This window comes from Dromiciops gliroides, chromosome 5 (genome assembly GCF_019393635.1).
Source record: "Dromiciops gliroides isolate mDroGli1 chromosome 5, mDroGli1.pri, whole genome shotgun sequence".
Classification (NCBI taxonomy): domain Eukaryota; kingdom Metazoa; phylum Chordata; class Mammalia; order Microbiotheria; family Microbiotheriidae; genus Dromiciops; species Dromiciops gliroides.
In genome coordinates this window covers 37,455,311-37,481,590 of record NC_057865.1, presented here as the reverse complement: position 1 = coordinate 37,481,590, position 26,280 = coordinate 37,455,311, and the positions used below count along the sequence as shown (strand labels likewise).

Below are 26,280 nucleotides of genomic sequence, written 5' to 3'. Positions count from 1 at the left end.
TAAGATTTGGGTCTGCCTGCCTGCATCCCTGGTCTACAAGCTTCAGTGCGTTCCTATCGCCTCTAAGCGAAAATACAAACTCCTCTGCTTGTCTTGAAACCAAACGTCTGTGAAGGGACTGTAAGCCCTTCCTCACCTGGCTCCAACCCACTGACTCATTTTGCATCAGCCCCTTCAAGCACTCAACATACCAAGCAGATCAGCCTGTTTGTTGGCCCAGAACCTGGCGTTCCATCCCCCACCTCCTGTCTCTGCTCAGACACTCCTCCCATGCCTGGAATGTCTTCCTTTCTCACCTCCAAGAATTCACCCCAAAGCACAGCCCATGTGACACAGTGGATAGAGCACTAGACTTGCAGCTCTGTGACCCTGGGCCAAGTCCCTGAACCTCTTCTTGCCTCAGCCTTCTCATTTATGAAATGGGGAGGATAAGGGCACCTACCTCCCAGGGTTGTTGTGAGGATCCAATGAGATATTTGTAAAACCTTTGGCACATTTGAGAGCCTATGAGAAATGCCAGCTGCTATCACCATCACCACCATCACCATCAGCATTATTATTTTGAGGCTTTTTCTGACCCTTGCCAGCATCTCTCTCCTCCACCAAAGACATTGATTTTGTATATATTTTTATTTACTTATCTGCATGCAATAGAATGGGAGCTTCCTGAGGGCAGGGATGGATTCATTCTTTCTATTCCCCAGACAAGCATATTGACAGGCTCCTCATAAGAGCTTGATAAATGTCCACTGGATTAGACTGTTGACATGAGTTACAAAGAGAAGTAGATTAGAAGAGCTGTCAAGAGCCTCGGCTGAAATCTTAGCCTCTGCTCTTAATGTCTGTGTGACTGTGAGAGTCACCTTAGTTTACCCATCTCTAAAATGGGCTAGTATCATGATTAGACCAGCCATACCAGGTTGCTCAACCCTTTGTAAACCTGAAAGTATCATCAACATGGGCATTGTATGATGATCATTACCCTTGTTTGTTGTGGCAGATGAGCAAAAAGGGATCTCATAGAAATGGTGATTAATAAAGGTAATGAATTAATTGACATCAAAGTCAATTCTTACTTGGCGTGTGCTTTGGAGCAAGTCACTATGGGGTGATGAGAGGACGGCCCAGCTCAAGCCCGTGTGAACCTTGGGGGTTCTTTATAGCCAGGGTGCAGTCCTCTTTCAGTTCTCTGTGAATGGATTATCCACTTTGCAGGTGATACAAGGCCCCTTCCAGCTGGTTCCCGTCTGCCCACAGCAGGGCTCTTCCCGGGAAGGCCCAGAACTTGGGTAGGTGTCAGCATGGCGGAGCATCTGGGAGTGTCTCTGGCTGTATCCAAGGCCTCCCCCATTGGATCTGGGGGCTGAGCATGACTTTTGTATGAGCTGGATGGCTTCTCTCTGTTAGGCTGTCGGGTTTATTTCCACCTCGAGAGCTAATTATATGCTGTTGTTACAACTGACCAGCTCTCCATTATAGATACGAGGGGAGGCCATGATAGAGATCTAACTCAGTCCAATTCCTCAAACATATGAAGTGCCTACTATGTGAAAGGCACTGGGCCAGATGCTGGCTTTATTAGAACACAGCTCCTGCCTGTTGGATTGATACCATGTTAAATCTATAACAACAACAGTCTAGAACAGCAAGACAAAGCAAAATGATACAAACTGTACCAGTCAATATCATTATTATTTTTGTTCTTAGTCTCATCTCATACTTAATGATGATAATGATGAGTTAGTACAGCTTAGTGGTTAGAAAGCCAGTTTTCGGGTCAGGAAGACTTGGGTTCAAACTTGCTCCTGACCTATAATGGTTGTGTGACCCTGGGCAAGTCACTTAGCCTTTCAATACCCCAAGCAACTCTCTAAGATATTGGTGATCAGTGTAGGTGAAGGATGTTTCCTCACAAGGAATTCCCTCTACCGAGGAACTCACAGGATCAGTCCAAAAAACATAATGAACTATTCATCACTTACATGTCTTACTGGGATGCCCCATGGCATCAGATGGTATTTATAAAGCACCTGGCACATGGTAGGTGCTTAGTAAATGCTAATTCCATTCCATAGTGGTGTGAAGGTGACCCTGGGTTCTTGAAGGTTATGTCAGTTGAGCACATGCTCTAAAAGGCTGTCCCATGCTAAAACAGCCTCCAAGATGGCGGCCCTAGCAACACTCTGCTTTTAGATGACTCACTAAGAGGGGGTGCTCATCACCAACAGTCTCAACACATGGAGAGGAATTCTTTGGTCTCAGCAACCTCCCCCTACCCCACCACCCAAAAAAAGAAAAAATCAAAATAATTATTAATACTAATTCATTTACATGCTTTAAGACTTACAAAACACTTTACATGTTATTTTATTTTATCCTCACAATAACCCTATGAGATGAGTAGTATCATTATCCCCATTTTGTAGTTGAGGAAATGGAGGTTCAAGTGACTTGCCCAGGGTCACACAACTAGTAAGTGTCTGAGGCAGGATCTGATTTCAGGTCCTCCTGTCTCTAAGCCCAATTCTCTCTATTCACTGCACCACAGAGTTGCCTTAAAATGGACCCCAGTCCCATGTGAGCCCCTTCTGTTTCTATAGCAACTGTGACTGAAATGGGGAGGGCACGAATTCCATTATCCTTTTTAGTTTTTGTACTGGCCATGAGGAAGGGAATTCTCAGTGGGGGACCTCCCTTTAACAACAGATCTGCCACTTGCAGGCTGATAAAGTCACCTGGGGGCACTGAGGAACCATCGGTCTCTCTTCAGGGCCCCCTGTCCAGGTTTTTTTCTGATACAGAAATTCCCACCTAGGGAGAACTTGTGTGCCTGGTCTGGGGCTATAAGGACATTTTAGTTCTCTTGAAGTCCCAGGAAGGGCAGGGGGGCCCATCCGTGGCTCACTACCCCTTCCACCACCATATTTACTACAGCAACTTCAGCATCAGGTTCTCAGTGGTGGAATAAAAGAGGTTTTCCCAGAACCAGCAAAGTTTCCCAGTCAGTTTACTAGTCGGGGGGAGGCTCATAAAACCCCTAAGCCCAAACAGGGCTCTTTGCTTTGGGTTGGCCTCTTTTCCCCACAACCTTTCATTCCAAATACACAAAGGAGGCTGACCCTCTGCTTCCTTGGTTGAGTCTAATGATGCCCCCAGTTACACAGATGATGGATGGCCAGTGGAGAAGACCATGGAGTTGGAGCTAGAAGGGGCTTTGGAACCCATCCAGCCAGGCTCCCTCATCTTATAGATGATACAGGGGAGGTTAAGTGACTTGCCCCAGGTCACACAAGGGTGAGGCAGAAAAGGTGGCATTTAAAACTTTGTCTTATGACTCCCCAAACTCCTGTTTCTAGCATACCAAATTCAAGTCAACATGCATTTAAAGTACTTGAAAACAAACCTCCCTGAAGGAGGTTAGGTTATAAAAGATGCTTTTCTCCCCTGTCCCCTGCATCCCTCTCACCCCCTCCCTTCCCATCAGACACACGACGGCGTTCACCATTTGCCTGCTCATAGGAAATGTTTGGGTCACCTCCCAACCTCAGGAGACCAAGTGTCCAAGAGAGTCCAGTGGGACATAGGAAGCCGGCTTTGACGTGATTCTCAGAGCTTTCATTTCTCACTCCCCTTCTCATTCCAGCATCATTTTATGTGTCCCTACTAAGCTGCAGAAGCCCCCACAAAAGAATCCAAACACATCACCACCTTATTCCCAGCCCCACCTGGGCCTGCAGTGAGAAACTCCATGCAGTACATCCCCAACTGGGCCTGCCTCCCATTCACATCGCCTTGCCAGACTCGAAATAATAAACCTCTGGCTTCTCTTAAAAGGGTCTAATAGGCCACGAGACACGACTGCCTGCCAGACTTCTGTTTGTAATACTTAGCTCCCTGGTCCAGAATCATGTCAAGCAGCTTCATTATCGCACACAAACCACAAACCAGGTTCGCCCAGAGTACAGATGCCTCCCCCCCATACGCTGAGTTCTGAGGCTTTCCGCTCCCTCCTTCTGATCATCCTCCACTCTCATGGAAAGGGACCAGACTCACCACCCTCCAAAATGAAGTCGTCTGCTCCCAGCCAGGGCTTGCTCTGCTGCGCACTTATGCGAGAAGCCCCTGCCTCAGAGAAAGCTTGCCAGCAGTTTTCAAAGCTGCAATAGGCCAACAATAGTACTAGATGGCCCCCGTGCCCTAGCCCCTTGGACATCCTCACCATTGTAGAGTGGGAGGAGGGCTGACTAGGGCCAGAGGATCCGGGTTCAAATCTTGCCTCTGATACTTACTACCTAGGCAAAATTGGATCACTCGGTTAAGCTAAGAAGCATAACTTCAATAGAAAGTTTGTAGGGCTCTGTTTCCTATAAAATCAGGGGGCCAGCTCTGGAATACAATCTCATGATCTCAACCTCACTGTTTGCCCTCTCCCTGGACAAAGAGAACACCAGCATCTCTTTGCTGAAACACACTTCCTCCTATGAAAACCAATGAAAAGCCAAGCGCAATAATACTCGCTGATGTCCATTTTGAAGGCTGGCAAAGTGCAGGCACACGGAACCACTTGGTGGGACAGTTGGCCAGGTTTGGAGGTCTAAGATGGTAAGTGTAAGGAAATGTAAGGAAGAGATGCTCCCCTCTCCTTTTGGCATTGGGGATGCGCTCGCTCTTCTCAGGCTCGCTCCCTCCTTCCAGGGAGAGTTACAAGGGTAAAAGACAAACCTCAAACCCAGTTTGAATTCTGGTTTGGGGAAGTTTATAAAAATTATTAATCATCAAAGCCCTAAAATTCTCTGTTATAGCTCTGAGCTCCCAAGCAAGTATTTGGAAAGAAGGAAACTAGCTATTTTGGACAAAGTGATCTCTCTTCCTTTTGATACCCATCCCAACCACCCGCTAATTCCCACTAAAGCCCCAACAGTATCAAAAGGGAAATACCTTCTAAGGTACTATGAAAAATCACAAATTAGAAACACTGTAAGGACTAGGAAAATCTTGTAGTAAAATACCTGCACCATGAATGGGGGGGGGGTAAGAAGGGAGGAGGGAGATCAGATACTTCACCAGTCCATTCCATCCATGCATCCCCTTTGGGATTTGAAGAGACAAGCAGAAAACAGTGCTGGCTGCCCAGGACTATAAGTCCCAGAATCCATGAAGTTAGGCTTCAGGGCCTCTCAGTCATTCCCAGGTAGGGGAGAAAAGCAGCTTGTTCTTTTCTTTTTTTGGGAGGGGGCAATTGGGGTTAAGTGACTTGCCCAGGATCACAAAGCTAGGAAGTGTCAAGTGTCTGAGGCCGCATTTGAACTCAGGTCCTCCTGAATCCAGGGCCAGTGCTTTATCCACTATGCGACCTAGCTGCCCCCAGCTTGTTCTTTTCAAAAGCACCCCCCCTTTTTAGTTTGTGGTACAAATCAAAGATTTCCAGCTCAACCCTCAGGGAAGTAACAGGGGTTATAGATGCATTATTTCACTTGATCCCTGTCACAACCCTGCGTAGAGGATACTAGAGCAGGAACTCAACCATCTTGGTGTCATGGGTCCCCTTTTGTCAGGATGGTGAAGTCTATGAACTCCTCAGAATAATGTTTTCAAACGCATAAAATAAAATACATAGGATTGCCAAGTAAACCAATTATACTGAAGTACCATTATAAAAAATATATATACACACACATATACTTATATACACATATATACACACATACACATATACACATACACACAGGGGGGTGTGTGTGTGTGTGTGTGTGTGTGTATTAAATCTCATGGATCCTGGGTCAAGGAGCCCTGCCACACAGGAAGAAGGCACACAGGCAGCGTGGGGCAGCCCCACCTGGAGCCAGGAGAAGAGCTGGATCTCCCCCCAAGGTCAGCCTCCAGCCTCTAACTGTTGGTTCTGCTTTTCTTTCTCTGTTCTCATTGGACCCCCAGGTGTCTGCAGCAGGACTATGGTGATGACCTGCCCACAGCCAGCGTCATCATCTGCTTCCACAATGAGGCCTGGTCGACCCTCCTCAGAACCGTGCACAGTGTCTTGGCCACGGCCCCCAGACCCTTCCTCAAGGAGATCATCCTCGTTGATGACCTCAGCCAACAAGGTAGAGGCTTGCCCACCACCCCCACCTCAGTTTCTGCCAATTTCCCTCTTAAAGACTAAGGCTTTGGGGAGGGGGGTGGGGAAATTCAGCATGGTCAGTCATTAGTGAGCATGGGCAAATTAGTGATGGTGTAACCTAGTAGAAATTCTCTTCTGCCAAGACTCAGGAGATCTGGGTTCTAGTTCTGCCACTAATGCTCTTTGTGACCTCAGGCAAGGTACGTAATTGCTTTGTGCCTCAGTTTCTCTCTTCATCCTCACAACCCTGGAAGGTAAGTACTATTATTATCACCCCCACTTTTACAGATGGGGAAACTGAGGCAGGCAGAGGTTAAGGGACTTGCCAGTAGAATTTACAGGGTGCAGTTTCAACATGTGGAGGAACCTCCTAGTGGTTGGTCCAAGAATGGATGCTTCACAAAAGCAGTAGGCTCGGGCAGTTAGGTGGTGCACTGGATAGAGCACTGCCCCTGGAGTCAGGAGGACCTGGGTTCAAATCTCACCTCAGACACTTACTATCTGTGTGACCTTGGGCAAGTCACAGGCTGGACAACAAGAATAAAGAAGGGAGGCTTTCGTATCACACAGAGGATCCGAGTTCGGAGGGACTTCAGCAGCTATTTGGTCCAACCCATCTCTGAACAAAAGTCCCCTCTATGATCTATTACACAAGTGGTCAACCAGCTTTTGCTTGAAGGCCTCTGGTCAGGAGGAGCCAGCTCAGTGCACAGGCTCAGGGGAGCAGATTGTTAAATGTTCAGTGTGAGCCCTTATACCTTGAAAATCAACAGGTTTAACTTCTTGTTTTGTTGATTGTCTAGATTTAAGAAAGCCACTGAGACAATGTTAACAATTTAGCTTAAATTTTAAAATGTGTTGGGCCTCTTTGGAGAGCCAGTTGTTAAACATTTACCAGCACACCCTGGGGGGAAATCCATCACCTCTGAAATAGCTGTCACAGAACTCCGGCACTTTAGTATTTAGCTCCTCAGGTGGGTCACTATGGACTCCATTTCCACAGGATCTTACAATAAGCTTGTTTCCCTGGTTTCTGAATTCCTAGCCGCTCGTGAGGGCAGGGCTTGTCAAAGACAGACGCCCAATAGAGAAAAACTGAAGGAGGAGGCCGACAGACTAACAAGTGGATAAAACCTGAGTTGGTCTGAAGGACCCGAGATGGGGTAGTTTAGTGCGAAGGGCACCAAATTTGGAGTCCTTAGACTGGGATTTGAGCCCTGGCTCTGACACTCACACTACTTGTGTGACAATCTGGGGCCTCTCTAGGTCTTGGCTTTCTCATCTGTAAAATGGGAGAGTCGGACCAAATGTGTGGCAGGAAGGGATGGTCATCCTGCAATAATTAGAGGACCAACAGGTGCCACAAGCTTCTGCTTTGTAGCAGAATCCCAGCATTCCCCACCCCTGACTCCCAAAGGTAAAAGGGTTATCTGGGTCCCCAACGAGGAGCTCTCTGGGCCACAGAAGCACTTCTCAAGTAGTGTGCCAGGATGGGATCAGGATCAGAACACGGAACAGAAGCTCAGTGAAGCTTTTTTCTTTCCTTGCTTCCCCCTCCCTCCCTTCCTTCCTTCCTCCCTCCCTCCCTTCCTTCCTTCCTCCCTTCCTCCCTCCCTCCTTTCCTCCCCCCTCCCTCCCTCCTTTCCTCCCCCCTCCCTCCCTCCTTTCCTTCTCCCTCCCTTCCTTCCTTCCTTCCTTCCTTCCTTCCTTCCTTCCTTCCTTCCTTCCTTCCTTCCTTCCTTCCTTCCTTCCTTCCTTCCTTCCTTCCTCCCTCCCTCCCTCCCTCCCTTCTTTCCTTCCTTCTTTCCTTCCTTCCTTCCTTCCTTCCTTCCTTCCTTCCTTCCTTCCTTCCTTCCTTCCTTCCTTCCTTCCTTCCTTCCTTCCTTCCTTCCTTCCTTCCTTCCCTCCCTTCCTTCTTTCCTCCCTCCCTCCCCTCTCTCCCTCTTCTGTCCCTTACCCCCAGACAGCATCTGCCTGGCCCAAGCTGCAGGGGGTCACCTGCGCTCTCCCGGGGGGTGAAATGAGGCCTAGGGTGGATGATGGGGGGGGTCCTTATTCTCTTTGGGACCTTGTGGAGTGTCCTTGTGGAGGTCATCCTAATGTTCCCTGGGCTCTGTGAGCAGGAGAGGCTTATTAAGGCCCATCAGACTTCGGGGTAGAGTGCTCTGCCTACTGCCTCCCAGCCGGGCTCCTGCCAGTGATTGGCTCATCCCAACACCAAGTGGCTCTTGAAATCAGGGGCTCCAGGAAAGGTCCCCACTTGGGAGGCACCTGGAGCCACTCATCTCCATGGAGATTCCATTATGCAAATGAGAGGCTCTTTGCAGACCCCCCCCTCCCCCATCGGCTCACCCCACCCCCATCTCTAGTATATTCTTTAAGCTCAGAACTCAGGAAGAAAGAGGGGCCACTAGACGAACCTCTCTGTCGAGAATCATTGTGGGGTGGGGGGTGGCAGCTGGACAAGACCTCTAGCAATTAAGCCAGTCTTCCCGAAGCCCCCATTGGCAGGCTGGACTGCTTTCCATTCCCAAGGCCCCTCCTGGCACGGAGAAGCTTCAGAGGGTGGGGAGGGGGTCAGAGGCAGCTGGACTCAGGGGTCTGATGGACAAGATCCGACTCCCTCTGCTGGAACAGGGAAGGGCGCTAAGCCTTCTTCCCTTTGTCCATCACTGACTGCGCTTGCTCCAAACCCCTGGCAATGCCCTTCCTTTCAATCGAGGGCCGGCTTTTGATATAGGGGCCACAGGCAGCTCCTTGGTTCTGAACCTAGGACTTTTGGGCACAAAGATAACCACAAAATGCAAAGCAGCCTTACAGGAAGGTTCCCAGCACATTCTCTAGACCTCTGTTAGCGGATGGAGCACCCAGAGCCATCAACAGAGCGGAGTGAGCTGGGCCAACCCCCCACCCCATCTAAAAGGCACAGAGCTGTAGCAGACACACTCCTTCATCAGCTTTAAGCCACAATCGCCATGAACTTTCCTTCCAGCCCAACTGGAATTGTCTTAATGACTTCTGGAATTATTTGTACACCACAAACTACAAAGTTGATTTAAGGGTACAGTCGGCCAACCTTTGATGTTACTTTCCCTGGGAGCATTCCGTGCTGCTTGCCCCGGGTGCCAAAACTGCTCATTATGACTGAGGATACTGGTGGGACTATGGATCCCTGAAGCCATAACATAATAATGTTCTTGACCATAGGGCTGAAACTGTTCCCAGTGAGTTAGCCTAGTTAATTAAATTCTTCATAACAGAAGCAGTTAATCAATCAATCAAAATTTATTATCACTATTAAGAAACAAATTGTTGGGGCAGCTAGGTGGTGCAGTGGATAAAACACCAGCCCTGGATTCAGGAGGACCTGAGTTCAAATTCGGCCTCAGACCCTTGACACTTTCTAGCTGTGTGACCCTGGGCAAGTCACTTAACACTCGTTGCCCCACCAAAAAAAAAAAAAAGGAAGGAAGGAAGGAATTGTTAACTCATCACTATTATTAATCACTGGTTATCACTATTACTACTAGCAATAACAGCTATTTATACAAAGGTTGTGAAGTATTTCACATGCTCCATGGGATAGGGTGAAGCTCAGGTCTTCGGGACCCCAAGCCAGCAGCTCTATCCACTGCCCCGCCTCACTCCCAGAAGCCCAGCTTTCTCTAAGTCTGTGCTGAATGCACTGACAATGACTTCGTTCATTCCAGGTCACCTCAAGGCTGCCCTTAGTGACCACGTGGCCCAGCTGGAGGGGGTGAAATTGCTACGGAGCAACAAGAGGCTGGGTGTCATCAAGGGCCGAATGCTGGGCGCTGCCCGGGCGGCGGGAGACGTGCTGGTCTTCATGGACTCCCATTGCGAGTGCCACAAGGGCTGGCTGGAGCCTCTCCTCAGCAGGATAGCCGGTGATAGGTAACAGGGTCCTGGAGGGGACCTCACTCCTCCTGGTGGGGAGGGGCTGGGCCGGGCAGTAGGGAGGACTCAGCCACTTACCAAGGAAGCCAGCTGATAGACTAGGTGACCGCCTATGGGGGGGTGACTTAAAGGGACCTGAAGAGGCCCCCAAACAGCTGCCTCTTCTCTGGTCAAAGGGCCTGCCTGGAACTCTCCCATTAGGGAGCCATTTCTTTGGAATTGAAGCCAAAGGAAGCAAACCTCATATCTAAGCTAATAACAACAGTAACGGCCTTTTAGAGTTTGCAAAGCTCCTTACAAATATGATTACATTGTATCTTCACAACAACCCTGGAGGTAGGCACTCTTATTGCCTTCATTTCATAGATGGGGAAAGAGTTAGGCAGAGGTGAAGTGACTTGCCTGCGGTCACACAGCTAATAAGTGTTGGGGGGCAGCTAGGTGGCACAGTGGAGAAAACACTGGCCCTGGATTCAGGAGTACCTGAGTTCAAATCCAGCCTCAGATACTTGACACTAGCTGTGTGACCCTGGGCAAGTCACTTAACCCCAATTGCCTCACCCCCCCAAAAAAAATTGTTGGAGGCAGGATTTGAACTCAGATGTTCTTAACTCCTAGTTTACTGCTCTACCCACTGTACCACCAGGCTTCCTCTTTAAAGGGGCAAAGAGCAAGCTCTGAGTGAGCCAGATCAAGACCAGGGTGGATTAAAAAAAAAAAAAAAAGAATGATAATCGACAGATCTTCTGGGTCCTTAGAACTGATGAATGCAAATGAGCAGTGAAAGGTCAGAGGGTGTCCCTGGGAGGAACGACCTGACTCTCTCTCTCTGCCAAAGAGGTTCTGTAAACCCTGCAGACACGAGGGGATTTAGTTCCATTAAATGAAAGGGCTCACTGTCGTTTGCAGAAGAGGAGCTGACCTTCACTAGCTGTGAGACCGTGAAGTCACTGAACACTCAACCTTCCTTACCTGGAAAATGGGGATGATAAAACTTGTGCTCCCACATTGTAAACCTGCAGGCCCCTAGAAATGTGAGCTAGGGCACTGGCCTCTGTAGGTTCCCATGGCTGTGGGCCTGCTCAATCTAAAGCTAACCCGAGATATAGCCAGGAGGAAGCAAAACCCTTAGGGGAGGGGACAGCAGTTCTTCTGTGGAAAGGACAGAAAGCTGATGGCTTCTGTTTGGAAAAAAAACACCTCTGCTCATCAACACAGAACCGAGATAAGGGTTGTTATTTCCCGAGGGTCTCAGGAACATAAAAGGGAAACGTGGCCGCTTCAGGGGGGACCACCTCATTGTGACCCATCCTCTCTGAGCTGCCGATGAAGGCAAGGAGAAAAAAGACATTTCCTTTGTGGAATGAGGCATCTGCCAAGGCAAGCTTGACAAACTCTGCTTGAGAGAAGCAGACAGGCCAGGGGCAGAGGACAGTGATACTGAATCATCAGAGGCCAGAGATGAGAGAGACCGCAGAGAAGGCAGAATCATAGCTCTAGATCTGGGAGCTCCGAGAATCATACATTTCATAGACTCTCAAGCAAGTAGGGACCTCAAAGAAGCTTGCCATGAACAATCATTCTGATATTTTCTCCTCTTCACAAACAATAATACTTGAAAATTACTGAACAATTTTATTTCTGTTTAGCATTTATATCAAAGAATATAAAACTATTAAGAACTGGGCCTCAGTTTCCTCTTCTGTAAAATGAGGGGCTCAAAGTAGATCTAATGCCAGACCTGGAGATAGAAGACCTGAGTTTGAATCCTGATTCAGATTCTTAGCAGCAGTGTTATCCTGGGCCAGTTACTTAACATTTCTGGGCCTTGGGATCCTCGTTTGTAACATGAGGAGCTAGGACTCCGTCACTAAAGTTTCCCCTAGATGTGATTCTAAGATTTCTAAGGTCCCTCCCAGATAGGATTCTGATTTCCAAGTTTTCTCCCAGATCTCAATCTGTGATTCCATGATCCCTTATAACCACAGTTATAACAGTAACTGACTCCTCTACACCTCTTTGAGTTCTGAAATTTGCCTGCAAAGAAAATGAAGATCACAGATCATGATCTTCCCTCCACCGCACACAGACAGACAGACAGACAGACACACACACACACACACACACACACACGCACACGCACACACACACACGCACGCACGCACGCACACAGAGTCCCTAAATCATTCTCAATGTGGGTCCCTATCTTCAAACCTCAAAGTGTTCCATAAATGTCAATTTAATTATTAATTTATTTCAGTATTTATTTCATCATATATTATTTAGTTATTATTATTTATTCTTGAGGGTGGTAGCATTCTCCCATAGCTCCTTTGTAGAGCAACCATCCAGAAAGCCAGCAGTCACCTTTGAGCTCATTTTCCCTTCCGTAGATCTCACAGCAGCATTCCAGCTGTCCTGTTATCCCTCCCTCTGAATTCATGGCCAAGCTGCCTCCTTTTCTCATCTTGATGATATCCAAGGATATGCTGGTCAATGTTTAACAACCAGTTCTCTGGGGGGGAGAATGTATGTAACACAGTTTAAAGTTTGATCTGCATTAGTGATATTTTCTCCATCACTTTCTTATATCTAGACCAGTGGTGTCAAACTCAAAACAGATCCCTGCAGGCTATACATTGACTTAGCAAACCTCAAATTGACGTTATCTATGTTGTATTGTATTTTCAAAAAAAAAAATTGGTAGGACTCCTTCACTTATTAATTTGTTTGTTTGTTTATTTATTTCTGCTGGGGAATGAAGGTTAAGTGACTTGTTCAGGGTCATACAGCTAGTAAGTGTGAAATGTCTGAGGCCAGGTTTGAACTCAGGTCCTCCTGAATCCAGGGCCGGTGCTTTATCCGCTACACCACCTAGCTGCCCCTATTTTTTTTTTAAACATTTCCCAATTACATTTTAATCTGATTCAGGCTGCAATGGAGAGCCTGCTAAGAGTTTGAAATCTCTGGTCTAGATAATCAACAAAATAAAAAGTCAAGCCCTGATTTGTAGTATTTGCTGATTTTTGAGGTATAAATAAATGCTCACACTGAAAATTTAACCACCTGCAAAGTTGGTACAAACCAGCTCTGGCACACTGCTGAGGACATCCCATAAGCCATCATTGGAAGGTCCTGTAGCCAAATTTCATCCAGCAGACATCTCTCCATTGCCCTTTGAGAAAGTCACCACTTTGATTCTTTTTTTTTTTTAGTGAGGCAATTGGGGTTAAGTGACTTGCCCAGGGTCACACAGCTAGTAAGTGTTAAGTGTCTGAGACTGGATTTGAACTCAGGTCCTCCTGACTCCAGGGCCGGTGCTCTATCCACTGCGCCACCTAGCTGCCCCCTACTTTGATTCTTTAGAGACTGGGGTATTCCTAGATATGTAATAACACAGCAGCTTCAGGAAGATGTTTTTATTAAAAAGATGAGGTTTTGCATGAGGGACCAGTTTGGGATAATTAAAAACTCTGCAGTTTCCCAATTGCTATCTAGCTGCTCCCTTCCTTCTAGTCTACACTGGACACAACCTCATTGTCGATCTGCACTGCCTATACCACACACACATTTATATATGTGTGTATATGCATATAGTATGTGTATTTTATTTGCATTTATATTTATTTTTATATATTTGATAATATGTTTATATAATATATTTAAATATATCTATTTAATTTTATATATGTGTATACACACACACACATACACACTGATGGACTAACTCAATGAATAGGTTATCCAACTCTACATAAAGTCATAGGCCCTATGACATAGACCTTAGGGGCCATATCGTTAAAACTCCTCTTTTTAAAATAAATAAATAGGTAAGATTTGAGGCCAAGAGCCATGTGACTTGCCCGTGGTCACACAGGTAGTATATGAAAGTCAGGGATCTGTCCACTGGGGAAAGTGGAAAAGATCACAGTCTAAGGGCAGGGCGGGATGAACTTTTCATCCCTTTAGTTTTTCCTGTGTGGATTGTTGGGCAGGTCTCTTTTGAGGAATCATGGATTTCTGATAGTTTAGAACTCGACACAACCAGCATTAAGTCAACTAGAACATGCTGGTCATTGAACAAAGATCCCACAATTAGAATACTTAGAATTAAGGTTTCTAGATGACATAAACTGATGTGATTCTTAGCACCTTCTATCTCCTTTTCCATCAGTCAGTCAGTAAACATTTATTAAGTGCCTACTGTGGGTCAGGCACATGCTAACCAGGGTGTGGTCACTTGGAAGCCCCAGGTCAGATACTTCGCCCCTAGTGCCCAGTCCATTGCTGATGACTAAGCTGGGCTGGTCCTGGCCAAGCTGACCCAATCCATTGCCTTTCACTTGTGGTCTCTTGGCAGAACCTTTCAACCCCCAGGATCCCCAAGAGGCCCTTGTAGGGGTCAGAGAGCCGCACTGTCTATACAACACTATCTGATAAGTATATTGAGGTGACACACTTTGATGTCCTTGGGCTAAGTGAAGCAGAGGGGACGTGCTCTTTCCTTTCATGACTGAGCACAGAACACCTCACGGGTGAAATAGTCTTGGTAGCCAGGGAGTGCAGGGCTTTCGAGGGGCAGAGACCCCTCTAGTCTGCCCGGAGCACACAGCAGAACAGAACGATATCAGCTGGAGAGCGAGGAGCTCCGGCTCAGACTGCGGCGGGTCTGGCAGGGAGCTTTATTGGGAGGCAACAGGGAATAGGGAGGGATGCCACGGCTTTGATCTCACTAGCACCGGCCCCTTCCTGGTCCCTTGGGATGGGGAGGGTGAGGTTTGGAGCCGCTGGAGAATCCAGCAGGCATATAGACTGTTCTAAAGGTATTTCAGGGACTCTCCATTAACACTAGTCCTTAACACAACTGTTCTCTTTATGGGCCAAGTAGGGCCCCCTCAGTAGGGGTCTGATCACTTTTTGCATCTGGCTTTCAATTTCCAATGACGTCGTTTGTAACAGGATGCAATGGAAAGGCCTCTGGATAAAGAGCTGTGTGAGGGGGAGGGCGGAGAGATGCTGCCAACATAGGGGAATCCGGGAAGGCTTCATGGAGGAAGTGGCGTTTGAGTGGAATTTAGACCGGGGTTTAAGGTCTGGGAAGGGCTTTACATACAGTATCTTGTCTGATTCTCACAAGGATCCTGTGAAGCAGGGGCTGTCTGTCATTATGCCTATTTTACTGATAAGGAAAGTGAGGCTGGGAGGGGTTTGGTGACTTGACCAATGTCACACAGCAAGCAAAGTGTCTGAGGCAGAATCTGAACTCAGGTCTTTCTTCCTCCAAGTTGAACACGCTATCCACATTCCAGACAAGAGGACACAGCCTGAGCTGAGGTTTGGGGGTGGGGAAGGGGTGTTTGAGGTTCAGCAAAAAATGAAGAGTCCAGTAATGGGCCCAAGGGTGCTAGGCTCAGCTCTGCCACTAAACAGGTATAGATAAAGGGGATGGACTCAATCCACCTGACCCTACGAGGCTACAAAATTCAAATCTGCTATTCCCAGTGCCCTCCCTCCAGGTCCCCCCACTCCCCCACCCCCCACCCAAGTGCCCTCTGTGCTTCTGCTTCACTCTTGCTTCTCCCGGTGATTCGCACCCCCCCACCCCCCTGCCTTTCATCACCCTCCTTCACTCCAGCCCTCCTACTGAAGCCTCCTTTAGTCTCTGGCGCAGGGCCCATTTCAGGCCTTGGCAGAGAGACTTCCCCAAGAAACAACCTGAGCTTCTGGGCTCCCCGACTGAGCAAGAATATAGAGTCAGGGTGAAGAGGATAACATTTCAAAGTTTGCTTTAGTTTCCCGTGTGACTCAGAAGTGCAGAATGTTAGCGCCGGAGGGCACTTCGGTCTCTTCGAAGGCCCTTGTTTTACCAGTGAGGAAGTTCAGAGAGCCTCACTGACCTCAGGGTCACACAGCTATTTAGATTTCTTACAGGAATACCAGTATTCATATTATAAACTTATTATGTAAAAGTAGAAATATTAGAGAATTATTAAATATGTTCTACATTTATCTATAAATATATTTATGGGATACTTATGGGATGTGGGAGATATCACATAAATATATTTATATTTATTCTATAATATACAAACCTACAAATATTTGTTTATTATATAAATTTATTACAGGCACAAATATTTATATGTATTATAGAAATTTAGTGTATACATAAGTATTTATATTGTGGTATACACTTATAGAAACATATTATATAACACATTTATTATATAAATAGACATATTTGCTATATGCGTATTTATTTTTATTGTAGAAATATTTACATTTAATATATACAGTTATTTACATATGAGGTTCAACCCAACTCTTCCTGATTCCAAATCTAGGTCTTTCGGGATTCTTAGTTGTTACGCTCCTCCTCCCCATCCCCACCTCGTCATTTTGTCGTTAGTTAGTTACCTGCGTTTTCCCCCGCAGAAGGCAAGCTCTTCAAGTCTTTTGTTTTTGTATCTTCATTGCCTGGTACAATGGCTGGCATACAACAGGTGCTTCATAAATGCCTGTTGGATTGGGAAATCCACATATCTAGGAGAGAAGGAAGCAACATTAAGGAAGGGTTAGTTTACCAGTTTGGCTGAAGTAGAGAGAATGCTGCTATCAGCCTGGAAAGTAGGTTAGATCCAGAAGGACCATTAAAGGCCAGGCTAAGCCAGGTGCATTTTATTTAGTAAATTGGGAGCCACAGAGGATTGATTGTTGACCATTGCGTAGGATCTGGGTACTAGGAGTACTCTGAAAACAGGATGCAAAAAGAGAAACATGGCAGGGTAGAAAGAGTTAAATTTAAAGTCAGAAGACCTGGGGTCAGATTTTTATTCAGCGAGAAACCTGCTGTGACCTTGGATAAGTGCTTTAACCTCTTTGGGACTCAGTTTCCCCATCTGTAAAATAAAAAGACTGGGCTAGATAAACTTCAAGGTCCCTTCCAACTCCAAAAAATAGCCAAAACCTATGAGCCTATTAGAGACTGGAGTCAGGAAGGACATTTAGGGAGTTTTTAAAATATTCCAGGTGAGAAAAAGAGCATAAATTTGGGTGATGGTGGTGAGAAGAGAAAGAAGGGAGGACAGGTGAACTGCACTGAGATCGAAGGCGCAGGATCTGGCAACTGAGTCAGAGCAGGAGAGAGACAGAGACAGAGACAGAGAGACACAGAGAGAGAGACAGACACAGAGACAGAGACAGAGAAGAGAGGGAGAAAGAAGGGAGGGAGAGAGAGACACAGAGAGACAGGCACAGAGACAGAGACAGGGAGAGAGAAGGAGGGAGAGAGAGACAGAGACAGACAGAGACACAGAGAGACAGACACAGAGAGAAAGAGACAAAGAGACAGAGAGAGAGGAACTGGAGGCTCACTGTCCTCTCCATCTTCTTGTTCCTCCATGTTCTAAGGTTTCCCCCGCCCCCAGACAACCCAAGAATAACAGTGACCCAAAGGAACCCTGCTCCCCTTGCTTCCCATAGGGGAACAGTGCTAAGGAGAAGGGGTGGGGGAAGGGTCCCTCAAGGCCCCAGCTTTAAATACAGACACCATCAATATCACCACTTCTCCACCCAATGCCCAACTTCCTGCCATCATTACAAGCAGAGAATTGAATCCTGAAGGCCCCCATCAACTCGCTTAGTGTGACTTCCCAGGTCTGTTTCAACCCTGCCTCTCTCCAGAGATTGGTTGGGAAATGAGATTTCACTGTAAACATAGAACGAAGCTGGCTTCCCATATTCCAGGATCTTGGCTTCCTTCCTTCCTTCCTTCCTTCCTTCCTTCCTTCCTTCCTTCCTTCCTTCCTTCCTTCCTTCCTTCCTTCCTTCCTTCCTTCCTTCCTTTTCTTTTCTCTTTCTTGGATTCATTTCAAGCTCTACTATTCAGCTGAGCCTATGTCTCAGCTCCTGGCTTCAGGCCTTAATTACCTGTAGGTCTTAGGAGTGGGCCACAGCAGGTACTGATCTGATGAGGTTTGCAAAATGAGATTGGGACAGTGAGTGGGCAGGAGGGGCTCCTAAGACAACTGGGTTGGCTAACATCTTGGGAGAAGGTGAGGTTCCTGCCCCACACAGAGTTCCAATGGAGCTCACTCTGTGCAGTCACATCACTGAGATATGCAGAACCATTAGGATAGAATAAGATAAGGTGACAGAAGCAGAAATCACGATGACCAATCTCCAGGTATTGACCTCTTGCTCTACTTGAGAATGACACTTGTGAAGGGCAATGAGAGGTCATCATAGCCTGGTTCAAAGCTTGCTCTTCTGCAAAATGAGGATAATAACACCTCCTGCCTTCCAAAGGTGTTGTGAGGATCAAATAAGATAATGTTTGCACATCATAACTACATAAACGCTAGTTATCATCATCATTAGAATTATTATAATTTTACCAAGGAATCCCAATATAGTGATATTGTCGTAAGATTTAAGTGTGAGAGCCCATTTGTTATCATTGGCATTTATAAAATCATCAGTTTTTTCCACCCCCCCCCCCACACAACTTTGTCTCTCTTTTACAATGCCCATTTAACTCATGCCTATTGTCTCAGAGAAGAGGGACAGGGTCACATGATCTTCTAGGAGCAGATGTGAGATCTCTGGATACTAAAAAGAGCAGTGATTTGGTGACATCAGGAATGATGGGCTTCTAGTACCAGCTCTGTCACGGACCTGCTGCACAAGCTTGTTTGCTCAGTCACTTAAGCTCAGGCTCAGTTTCTCCATCTGTAAAATAATATCTACATGACAATCGACCAATGAGCAATAGTTGACTATGTACAATACCTGTTATTCTGCTTATGTAAGGAGCTTATGTTCTCTTGGGGCAGGAAACACATGAATTCACATGTGTGCTCACACACACGTGTGTATGTAAGTAAGGTGCTGGCTTGAAGTGGTAGGCAGAGTGTATTTTGAAGGAAGTGGCCAGGAAGCACTTGATTTAGAAACATTCCTGTGTGTGTCGAGATTCATAGATCTAGAACTCACAGGATCTTTAGAACACTCTAGTCCAATTGCATGGCTGTTTTTCTCCGACCCAGAAGGCAAAGACTGGAGCAGGGAGAAGTTGTAGGGAGGCAGATTTCCATTCGGTGCCAGGAAACATTTTCCAGACATCAGACCCATCTATAAATGAGATGAGTCCCTTGGGGAAGTAGTGAGTTCCCTGTCACCAGCTGGAGGTGGGATGACTGACCCCTTGTCCACTGGCAATAGAGGTGATTCCTATTCAGGTGCAGGCCTGAGGTCCCTTCCAACTCTGAGATTTCATCATTAGCCAATTCTATCCCTACTCAGTCATAAGCACATTATCTGTAAGGCTCTCACTGTTTGTGCTCATTTCCCCCCCATTAAACAATTCTCTTTAGGAGCCGAATGGTATCTCCTATCATCGATGTGATAGACTGGAAGAATTTTCAATATTATCATTCCGTGGACTTGCAGCAAGGGGTATTTGACTGGGAATTAAATTTCCACTGGAAACCTTTGCCAGAGCATGAGAGGAAGGCACGTCAGTCTCCCATCAGCCCCATCAGGTAAGATGCTGTTTCCCAGCATGCTCTGCTCTTGACTTTCTAGCATCAGCAACTGCTGGGAGTATCCAGTGTGAACAGGAAGATATCAAAAAGGATGCGGCTAGTTGGTTTTTTGTTTTGTTTGTTTTGTTTTTCAATCTCAATGTACTGGAGCCCCCTTCTATGTAAAGGTGCCTGAGGGCAGCCAACTAAACAAGTCACATCTTAGGCTCCTGCTCATTGCTGTACTTTATGCTGGGTGCGACGGGGTCAGGCATGATGTAGGTGCCCCGTAGACCATTCTCCCCCAACACTCTGAGCCCCTGCAAGTGACCAATGTGGGAACAAAATCAATTCCTCTCCCACTTTCATCTAGACACGAGGAAAAGCACACTGGGCTTAAAATCAAAGGCCCAGGATATGAACCCTGGATCTCTCACAGCAAACTATGACTCTGGGCAAATCCCTTTCCCTCTCTGGGCTTGAGTTTTGTCTTCTATAAAATGAGGATATTGGACTAAGTGCCCTCCAGGATTTCTTCCATCTCTGAGTCCTATAAGCCCTAAAACTATTCAAGATGATGGGGAATCCCAGACAGAGACCCACTTTTGCTTTATCCCATGACCAAGGCTCTTGACAGATGTCAAGGACATGGGCTCACTATCTTTTTATATACTTTTCACTGCATTTCAACAAGTCCTTATGACCCATCTACTGTGTGTACCATACATCATGCTGGATGCTAAATGATGAGAGATGATAAAAAGAGGAGAGAGGAGATAGAGAGATAGAACAGAGGCAAACAGAAAAGAGAAATAAATACAGATGATAGAAGAGATAGAGAGCAGACAGAAAGATACATGAAAGGAAGTAGAACGGAGAGGAAGAATAGGTATACAGACAGATGGAAAGACAGACAGACAGATAAATGGATACACAGATAGACAAATAGATAGATAGAGAATGAATAAACAAGAATGTTTTTCTCATTCTCCAACTAGTCACAGACCCTTCAATGTAGGAGTGAGATAACGCAGCTCGGCCCACCTATGGGTGCTGAAGAACTCGGAGCAAAGGGCAGAGCGTGAGCCCCTTAAGGACAGGACTGTTTATTTCTCTGTCACCCCAGCACTGAGCAGCACCTAGCAAATGCTTGCTGAGTGAATGCCTTGCTATGGGGGCAGAGGGCGACAAGCCCTCTTCATACTCTCAGAAGAAGTTGCTGCGCTCACCCTTCTAAGTAATGCATCCCTCTCCCCTCTTCTACAACCAGGAGCCCCGTGGTGCCAGGTGGAGTTGTGGCCATTGACCGGCATTACTTTCAGAACACCGGAGCATATGATTCTCTCATGTCCATTTGGGGGAGTGAAAACCTGGAGCTCTCCCTAAGGGTAAGGGCTGAAGAACACAGTGGGGGCTCCCATCCAGACTGCAAAAACACGTCTGTGCTTTCAGTGAACGTACATTAGAAATGAATCACAGTGGGGGGCATCCGAAATACAGTTGGTCCAGAGATAGAAAACTGTGGGCATCGAAGGACCCTGCCATGCCTTTTGGCACCTTCCACAGCTTCCAGAGGACCTCCTGACGATCGTCCCCTGCCCGTCACCTCCACCCCAGCTGCCTTAACACAACAGCGTGGAGAGTCGACTGCCTCCTCTCATCCCGGACCACTGGGGCACCCTGCTCCCTCACCACAGCCTGGCCCTGCCACAGGCTCCAGTTTGGGAAATTCCCCTCTGGCCTAAAGAGTCTAATTTGCCATCCTTCCTCTGCTTATCATTTGTTAGACCCTCAAAGAAGGAACATAAGAGAATCTTCTTTTTCCTTTTCACCTTCCCGGCAGGTTTGGCTCTGTGGAGGCTCCGTAGAAATCCTTCCCTGCTCCCGAGTGGGGCATGTCTACCGCAACCAGCTCCCCAATGCCACCCCTGACCAAGAAGCAGCCCTGAGGAACAAGATCCGAATTGTGGAGACGTGGCTGGGTTCCTTCAAGGGCACCTTCTACCAGCACAGTCCTAAGGCTTTCTCTCTGAGCCAGGTAAGGGTCACTCCTGCACCTGGCTCCATTTGTCTGCTTCTCTGTCTCCGAGACTTTTCCCACTGGAGAAAGGGGCGAGGAAGGGAGCAAGGGAGTCCAGCGGATTGGCACCAGTACCCGCAGATCCCCATCTGCCCTCATTTGGGATGTCATGGGATCACAGATCTTGAGAAGAAAGGGACCTTAAAGGCCACCAATGTGCCTGTCTTCTTACAGATGAGACAACCAGTGGACAAAGAGGTTAAGTGACTAGCCTAAAGTCACATGGGTACTGAGGGGCAGAAGTGAGATTCGAACCCAAGTCTTTCTGACTCCTTCTACAACCACACGGGTTCTCATCCTGCCTGTATTGTACCTTGCTTGTGATGTACAGGCATTCCAATAAAAACACAGAATCTTACAGCCATCGACCCTTAAAGTTTCTCTAGTTCAACTTCCCACCAAAGGAGAGAATTCCCAAGCAAACAACTGGACTGGGAGTGATCTTGTCAATCAATCAATCAGCAAGCATTTATCAAACACTTACTATGTGCCAGAGATTTTAAAAAAATAACAAAAGCAAAGCAGTCAGGGGACTCTAATAATCTTTGCTTGGATACTCACAATGCTGGGCATTCATCCAGGAGAGCAAAGTTGGCCATAACAATAATTCACATTTATGTGGCCGTTAAGATTTACAGCATGCCCATTTTGCAGATGAGGAGACTCAATTGCACTTGAGTCTTTGTGACTTGCTGGTAGGTGGTCACGGGGCCAGTAAACGTCCATCAATAAGCATTTATTGAGCATCTACTGTATGCCAGGCATATAGGGTGAAAGCATAGCTGTAACTGGCAGTTTTTGCAACCTAAGCTAGCCCATCCAAATGGTGTCTCTAATTTTGCTAAGGAAGTGAGGCTCAGAAAGATGAAAGAGCCCTGGGGAGGTCAGGGATAGGAGAGGACAGAAGAGAAACTCACCTGGGGTCCAGTTGTGTAGCAGAGGGCCCTCTGGTGGCTTATTATTAGAGCAAATTATTCCTGCCAACTAGATTCTGAGAGGCTGTGTGATATAGTGGTGTGGTATACTGGACAGAGCTGCTGGCCTCAGAGTAAGGATGACCTACGGGGCTCAAGTCCTGCCTCTAACCCATGCTGGCTGTGTGACCCTGGGCAAGTCACTTAACTTTTCACTGCCCTCAGGTAACCCTACGACTCTAAGTTGTGCAGTTGCTATTGATCTGAATTGGTAGAATAAGGAAGCTCCCTATACCCAATTAAATTATAGGTCCAAACTAAAATAAAACAAAATAGATGCTAAATTCTGTTGCTTCTACTCTGCTTCTGAAGGACTGTAGGTGTTTTCAAATTCTGTGCTCTGGGCTAAAGCAGCAGTTGCCTTACCCTAGTTATGGCTCTCTATGAGTAGGATTCAAACCCAGGTCTCTAAACTCCACCCTTAATACTGTTTCCACTCCACCACACTGATTCTCAGTTTCCTAGCTATTGATCAATAACATCTCTTTTCTTCACATACCAGGATAAGAAAGTACGGTGTTTGCTTTTGGGTATCACAGGGCACTTCCAGGCTAGCTTGCCAGACACCCCAATTTGAGGACAGGATTTTGGCTCAGACTTTTCTTTTGGGTTTGGAAGCATTTTCTTTAATCACCCAAGTGTTACTATTGAGCCAGACAGGCTGAAATGACATATGCTTGGCAAACACATGAGGTTGGCTTCCACTTGAAATGCATTATCATTTAAATAATTTACATAAGTTCATATGCCACTCCTGCCCTCTGGCTACTTCGACAGATGAGGGGCAGTGTGTTGCAGCTAGGAGAGATTTTAGAAATCACCTACTCAGAGCCCTCCATGGTACACATGAGGAAACTGAGGATCTACCATATTTTTGGTTTTTTGGTGGAGCAATGAGGGTTAAGTGACTTGCCCAGGGTCACACAGATAGTGGCAAGTGTCTGAGGCTGGATTTGAATTCAGGTCCTCCAGAATCCAGGGCCAGTGCTTTCTCCACTGAGCCACCTTGCTGTCCCAGGACCCGGCATCTTAAAAGGCAAAAGGACTTCTCCAAAATCACAAAGCTATTCATTCACAGAATTGGGATTCGAACCCACATTCTATCAAGGCATCACAGCATCATCCTAGCATAGCAGACAAGGAGCCCCTGGGCCTGAGGGTCAGGAAGACTTGCTATAACCTCCTGGGCTCGTTTACCCTCTCAGTGCCCCTGCACAGCTAAAATGTCAAGTGCATTGGGAGAAGGGGGTCCAACAGTAGGAGTCTCCAGAGTAATGAAATCCTAGGATCAACACCCCCCCCCCTCCCCCTAATCGAACCAGCTCAGGTTTTTTGTACCACTTAATGTTACCTTCTAGCCTCGGTCAAGCTGAACCATTTACTAGTTATGTAGCTTTGGGTAAGTCATAAGACCATGGATTCAGAACCAGAATGAATCCCAGAGGCTGTCTAACCCCACCCAATGTCCAAGCACAAAGCTTGGTTCACTGTCAAAATTTGAACCCATGCCCTCTGCCTGGGGACCCACTGCACCACACAGCTCCCCTTAAAATATAAAACTCCCCCATCCAAATCATCGATTCCTGATATCCAACCATGGGCTAATAAAGCTGCCCTCCCCCCTCCCCACTCGGGGTTATTTAGAGGAACACAGCATATATGGGGAGTCGCTGAAAAGCACCAGAGCCTTATACAAACATAAAGTGTTACTATTTCCCAACCTCTTTTTCTTACGTTGCCTATTTATTATAAGACACACCTTTCTCCTTTAACAGAAAGAAGCCTTGGTTAATTTCCAGTTTCTGGAATATTAACTCGTTCATTCATAAGGTGAAGGGAGCCATCTGCTGGCCAGTAGGAAGAATGCATCTGAAAATAAATCCAGCCGGGCTTTGTTGTTGGACTTCCCGCACAGATTGTGTTCGGCTTAATTTCCCTCTTACTTTTGCTTTCACCAAAGTGCTATATGGTGTGTAGTTACCCTCCTCATCGCCACCACCGGTAGCAGCAGCAGCAGTACCCACGGCCCAGCCCTACAGCTCTGGATTTATTTATACAGACTGGGTTCAGTCTTGGGGGCCTTTCAATAATTACGCCCTTTGGATCACGCCCCCACACCCCCCCCACACACAACAGGGATGTCTCTTAGGAACCCCAGTATTTCCTTGTGTTTAGAACTCCATGGCAAAAGGCCCTCACCTCCCCTGCAAGCATCTTGGCTAACAAGACATCAAAGCTGCCCCCCCCCAAAGAATTAAGTCCTTCCCTTTTGATGGGCCTCCATCTTCCCTGGGGGCTTGTCCCTAATTCTGAATCTAACCCTACTTCTATCTCCATCTCTCTAGTTCTGCTTCTAACTCAGCCCCTAAATTTGTAATACTGTTTTTGGATGGAGGCTTACCCCCTAACCCCAAGGGAAAACTGCTCTTGGTTCATAAAGTCAGTCTTTCTCCCTCTAGTGAGAACCACCAATCCATGGACCTCCATAGTGCTTATATTACCCCAGTCTGGAATCTCCCAAAAGGGGAAAAACTCAGGGTTCAGAGTTCAACAGTGTCAGTAAAATGCCAGGTGTCTGAGGTAATATTTTAATTTAATTTGATGCTAGCCCTGCACACCCCCCCCCCCCAGGAACTCTTGTTTTTTTGTTTGTTTGTTTTTTGTGGGGCAATGGGGGTTAAGTGACTTGCCCAGGGTCACACAGCTAGTAAGTGTCAAGTGTCTGAGGCCAGATTTGAACTCAGGTACTCCTGAATCCAGGGCCAGTGCTCTGTCCACTGCGCCACCTAGCTGCCCAGGAACTCTTGCTGTGGTCCGAGAATTACCCCTCCTGAGCCTACGCAATTTACCAGCTGATTCCCAAGCTCCCCTCTAAATAACCAGTGTCTGTTTTTGACTGACACCTCTGGTTGTCTCAGGTCTAGTCTCCTTCTCTGGCTCATTCTCCTTTTAAAAGCCTAGCCTGAGGGTACAGCTGGGTGCTCTGAAAGTGGTCTGGAAGTAATTAATTATCCTGCAAGCCAACAATTATGAAGCGCCTGCTGTGTGTCAGGTACTGGGCTATGCACCAGGGACACAAAGAAGAGTCAAAACAAGGCCTCGGCCTCTCTACAGTTGTGCTCTTATCTATCCGGCATTGACTTTGCTCCTTATGTTCTCTCCTCCAGGCTGAGAAACAAGACTGCAGCGAGCGGCTTCAGCTGCAAAAAAGGCTGGGCTGCAGGACCTTCCACTGGTTTCTGTCCAATCTCTCCCCGGAGTTGTACCCCTCCGAACACAAGCCAGGATTCTCTGGAAAGGTAAGAGTTAACCCCAGGGAAGGAGAAAGGACAGAATCCATCCATCTAGCACTTAGTAAGGGGCCGTAAGGGCCTGGCACAGGCCTAGGTGCTGAGCATATAAAATCAAAGAATGAAGCCATCTCAAGGACCTCACAGATGTGTTGTGGATAGATAAAAGACAGGCTGTCTACAGAAAACAGCAGGCTGTGGGGAGGGGAGCTGGCTAACAACTGGAGGAATAACGAAAGGCCTCTTAAAGGAGGGAGCCTTTGAATAGAGCCTTGGCTGATGTTCCGGATGCCTTTTAGGACAGCACTAGAGACGCTGCTGTGCTTCCCTGTGAGTTTTCCCAGAGCTCTGGCTACTCTCGGAGCTCAGTGTTTTA

The 26,280-nt window shown here is 46.9% G+C and overlaps 1 protein-coding gene across 1 annotated transcript in view; it reads left to right on the top strand.

The window, feature by feature from the left end:
• Positions 1 to 26,280, top strand: part of GALNT15 (polypeptide N-acetylgalactosaminyltransferase 15) — a 43,231-nt gene that overhangs the window by 7,351 nt on the left and 9,600 nt on the right. The window contains exons 2-7 of the mRNA XM_043965587.1: positions 5,935 to 6,101; positions 9,829 to 10,033; positions 19,411 to 19,578; positions 20,831 to 20,948; positions 21,404 to 21,598; positions 25,782 to 25,913. Of these exons, the coding sequence (XP_043821522.1) occupies positions 5,935 to 6,101; positions 9,829 to 10,033; positions 19,411 to 19,578; positions 20,831 to 20,948; positions 21,404 to 21,598; positions 25,782 to 25,913 (985 nt within the window). The remainder of the gene's footprint in view (positions 1 to 5,934; positions 6,102 to 9,828; positions 10,034 to 19,410; positions 19,579 to 20,830; positions 20,949 to 21,403; positions 21,599 to 25,781; positions 25,914 to 26,280) is intronic.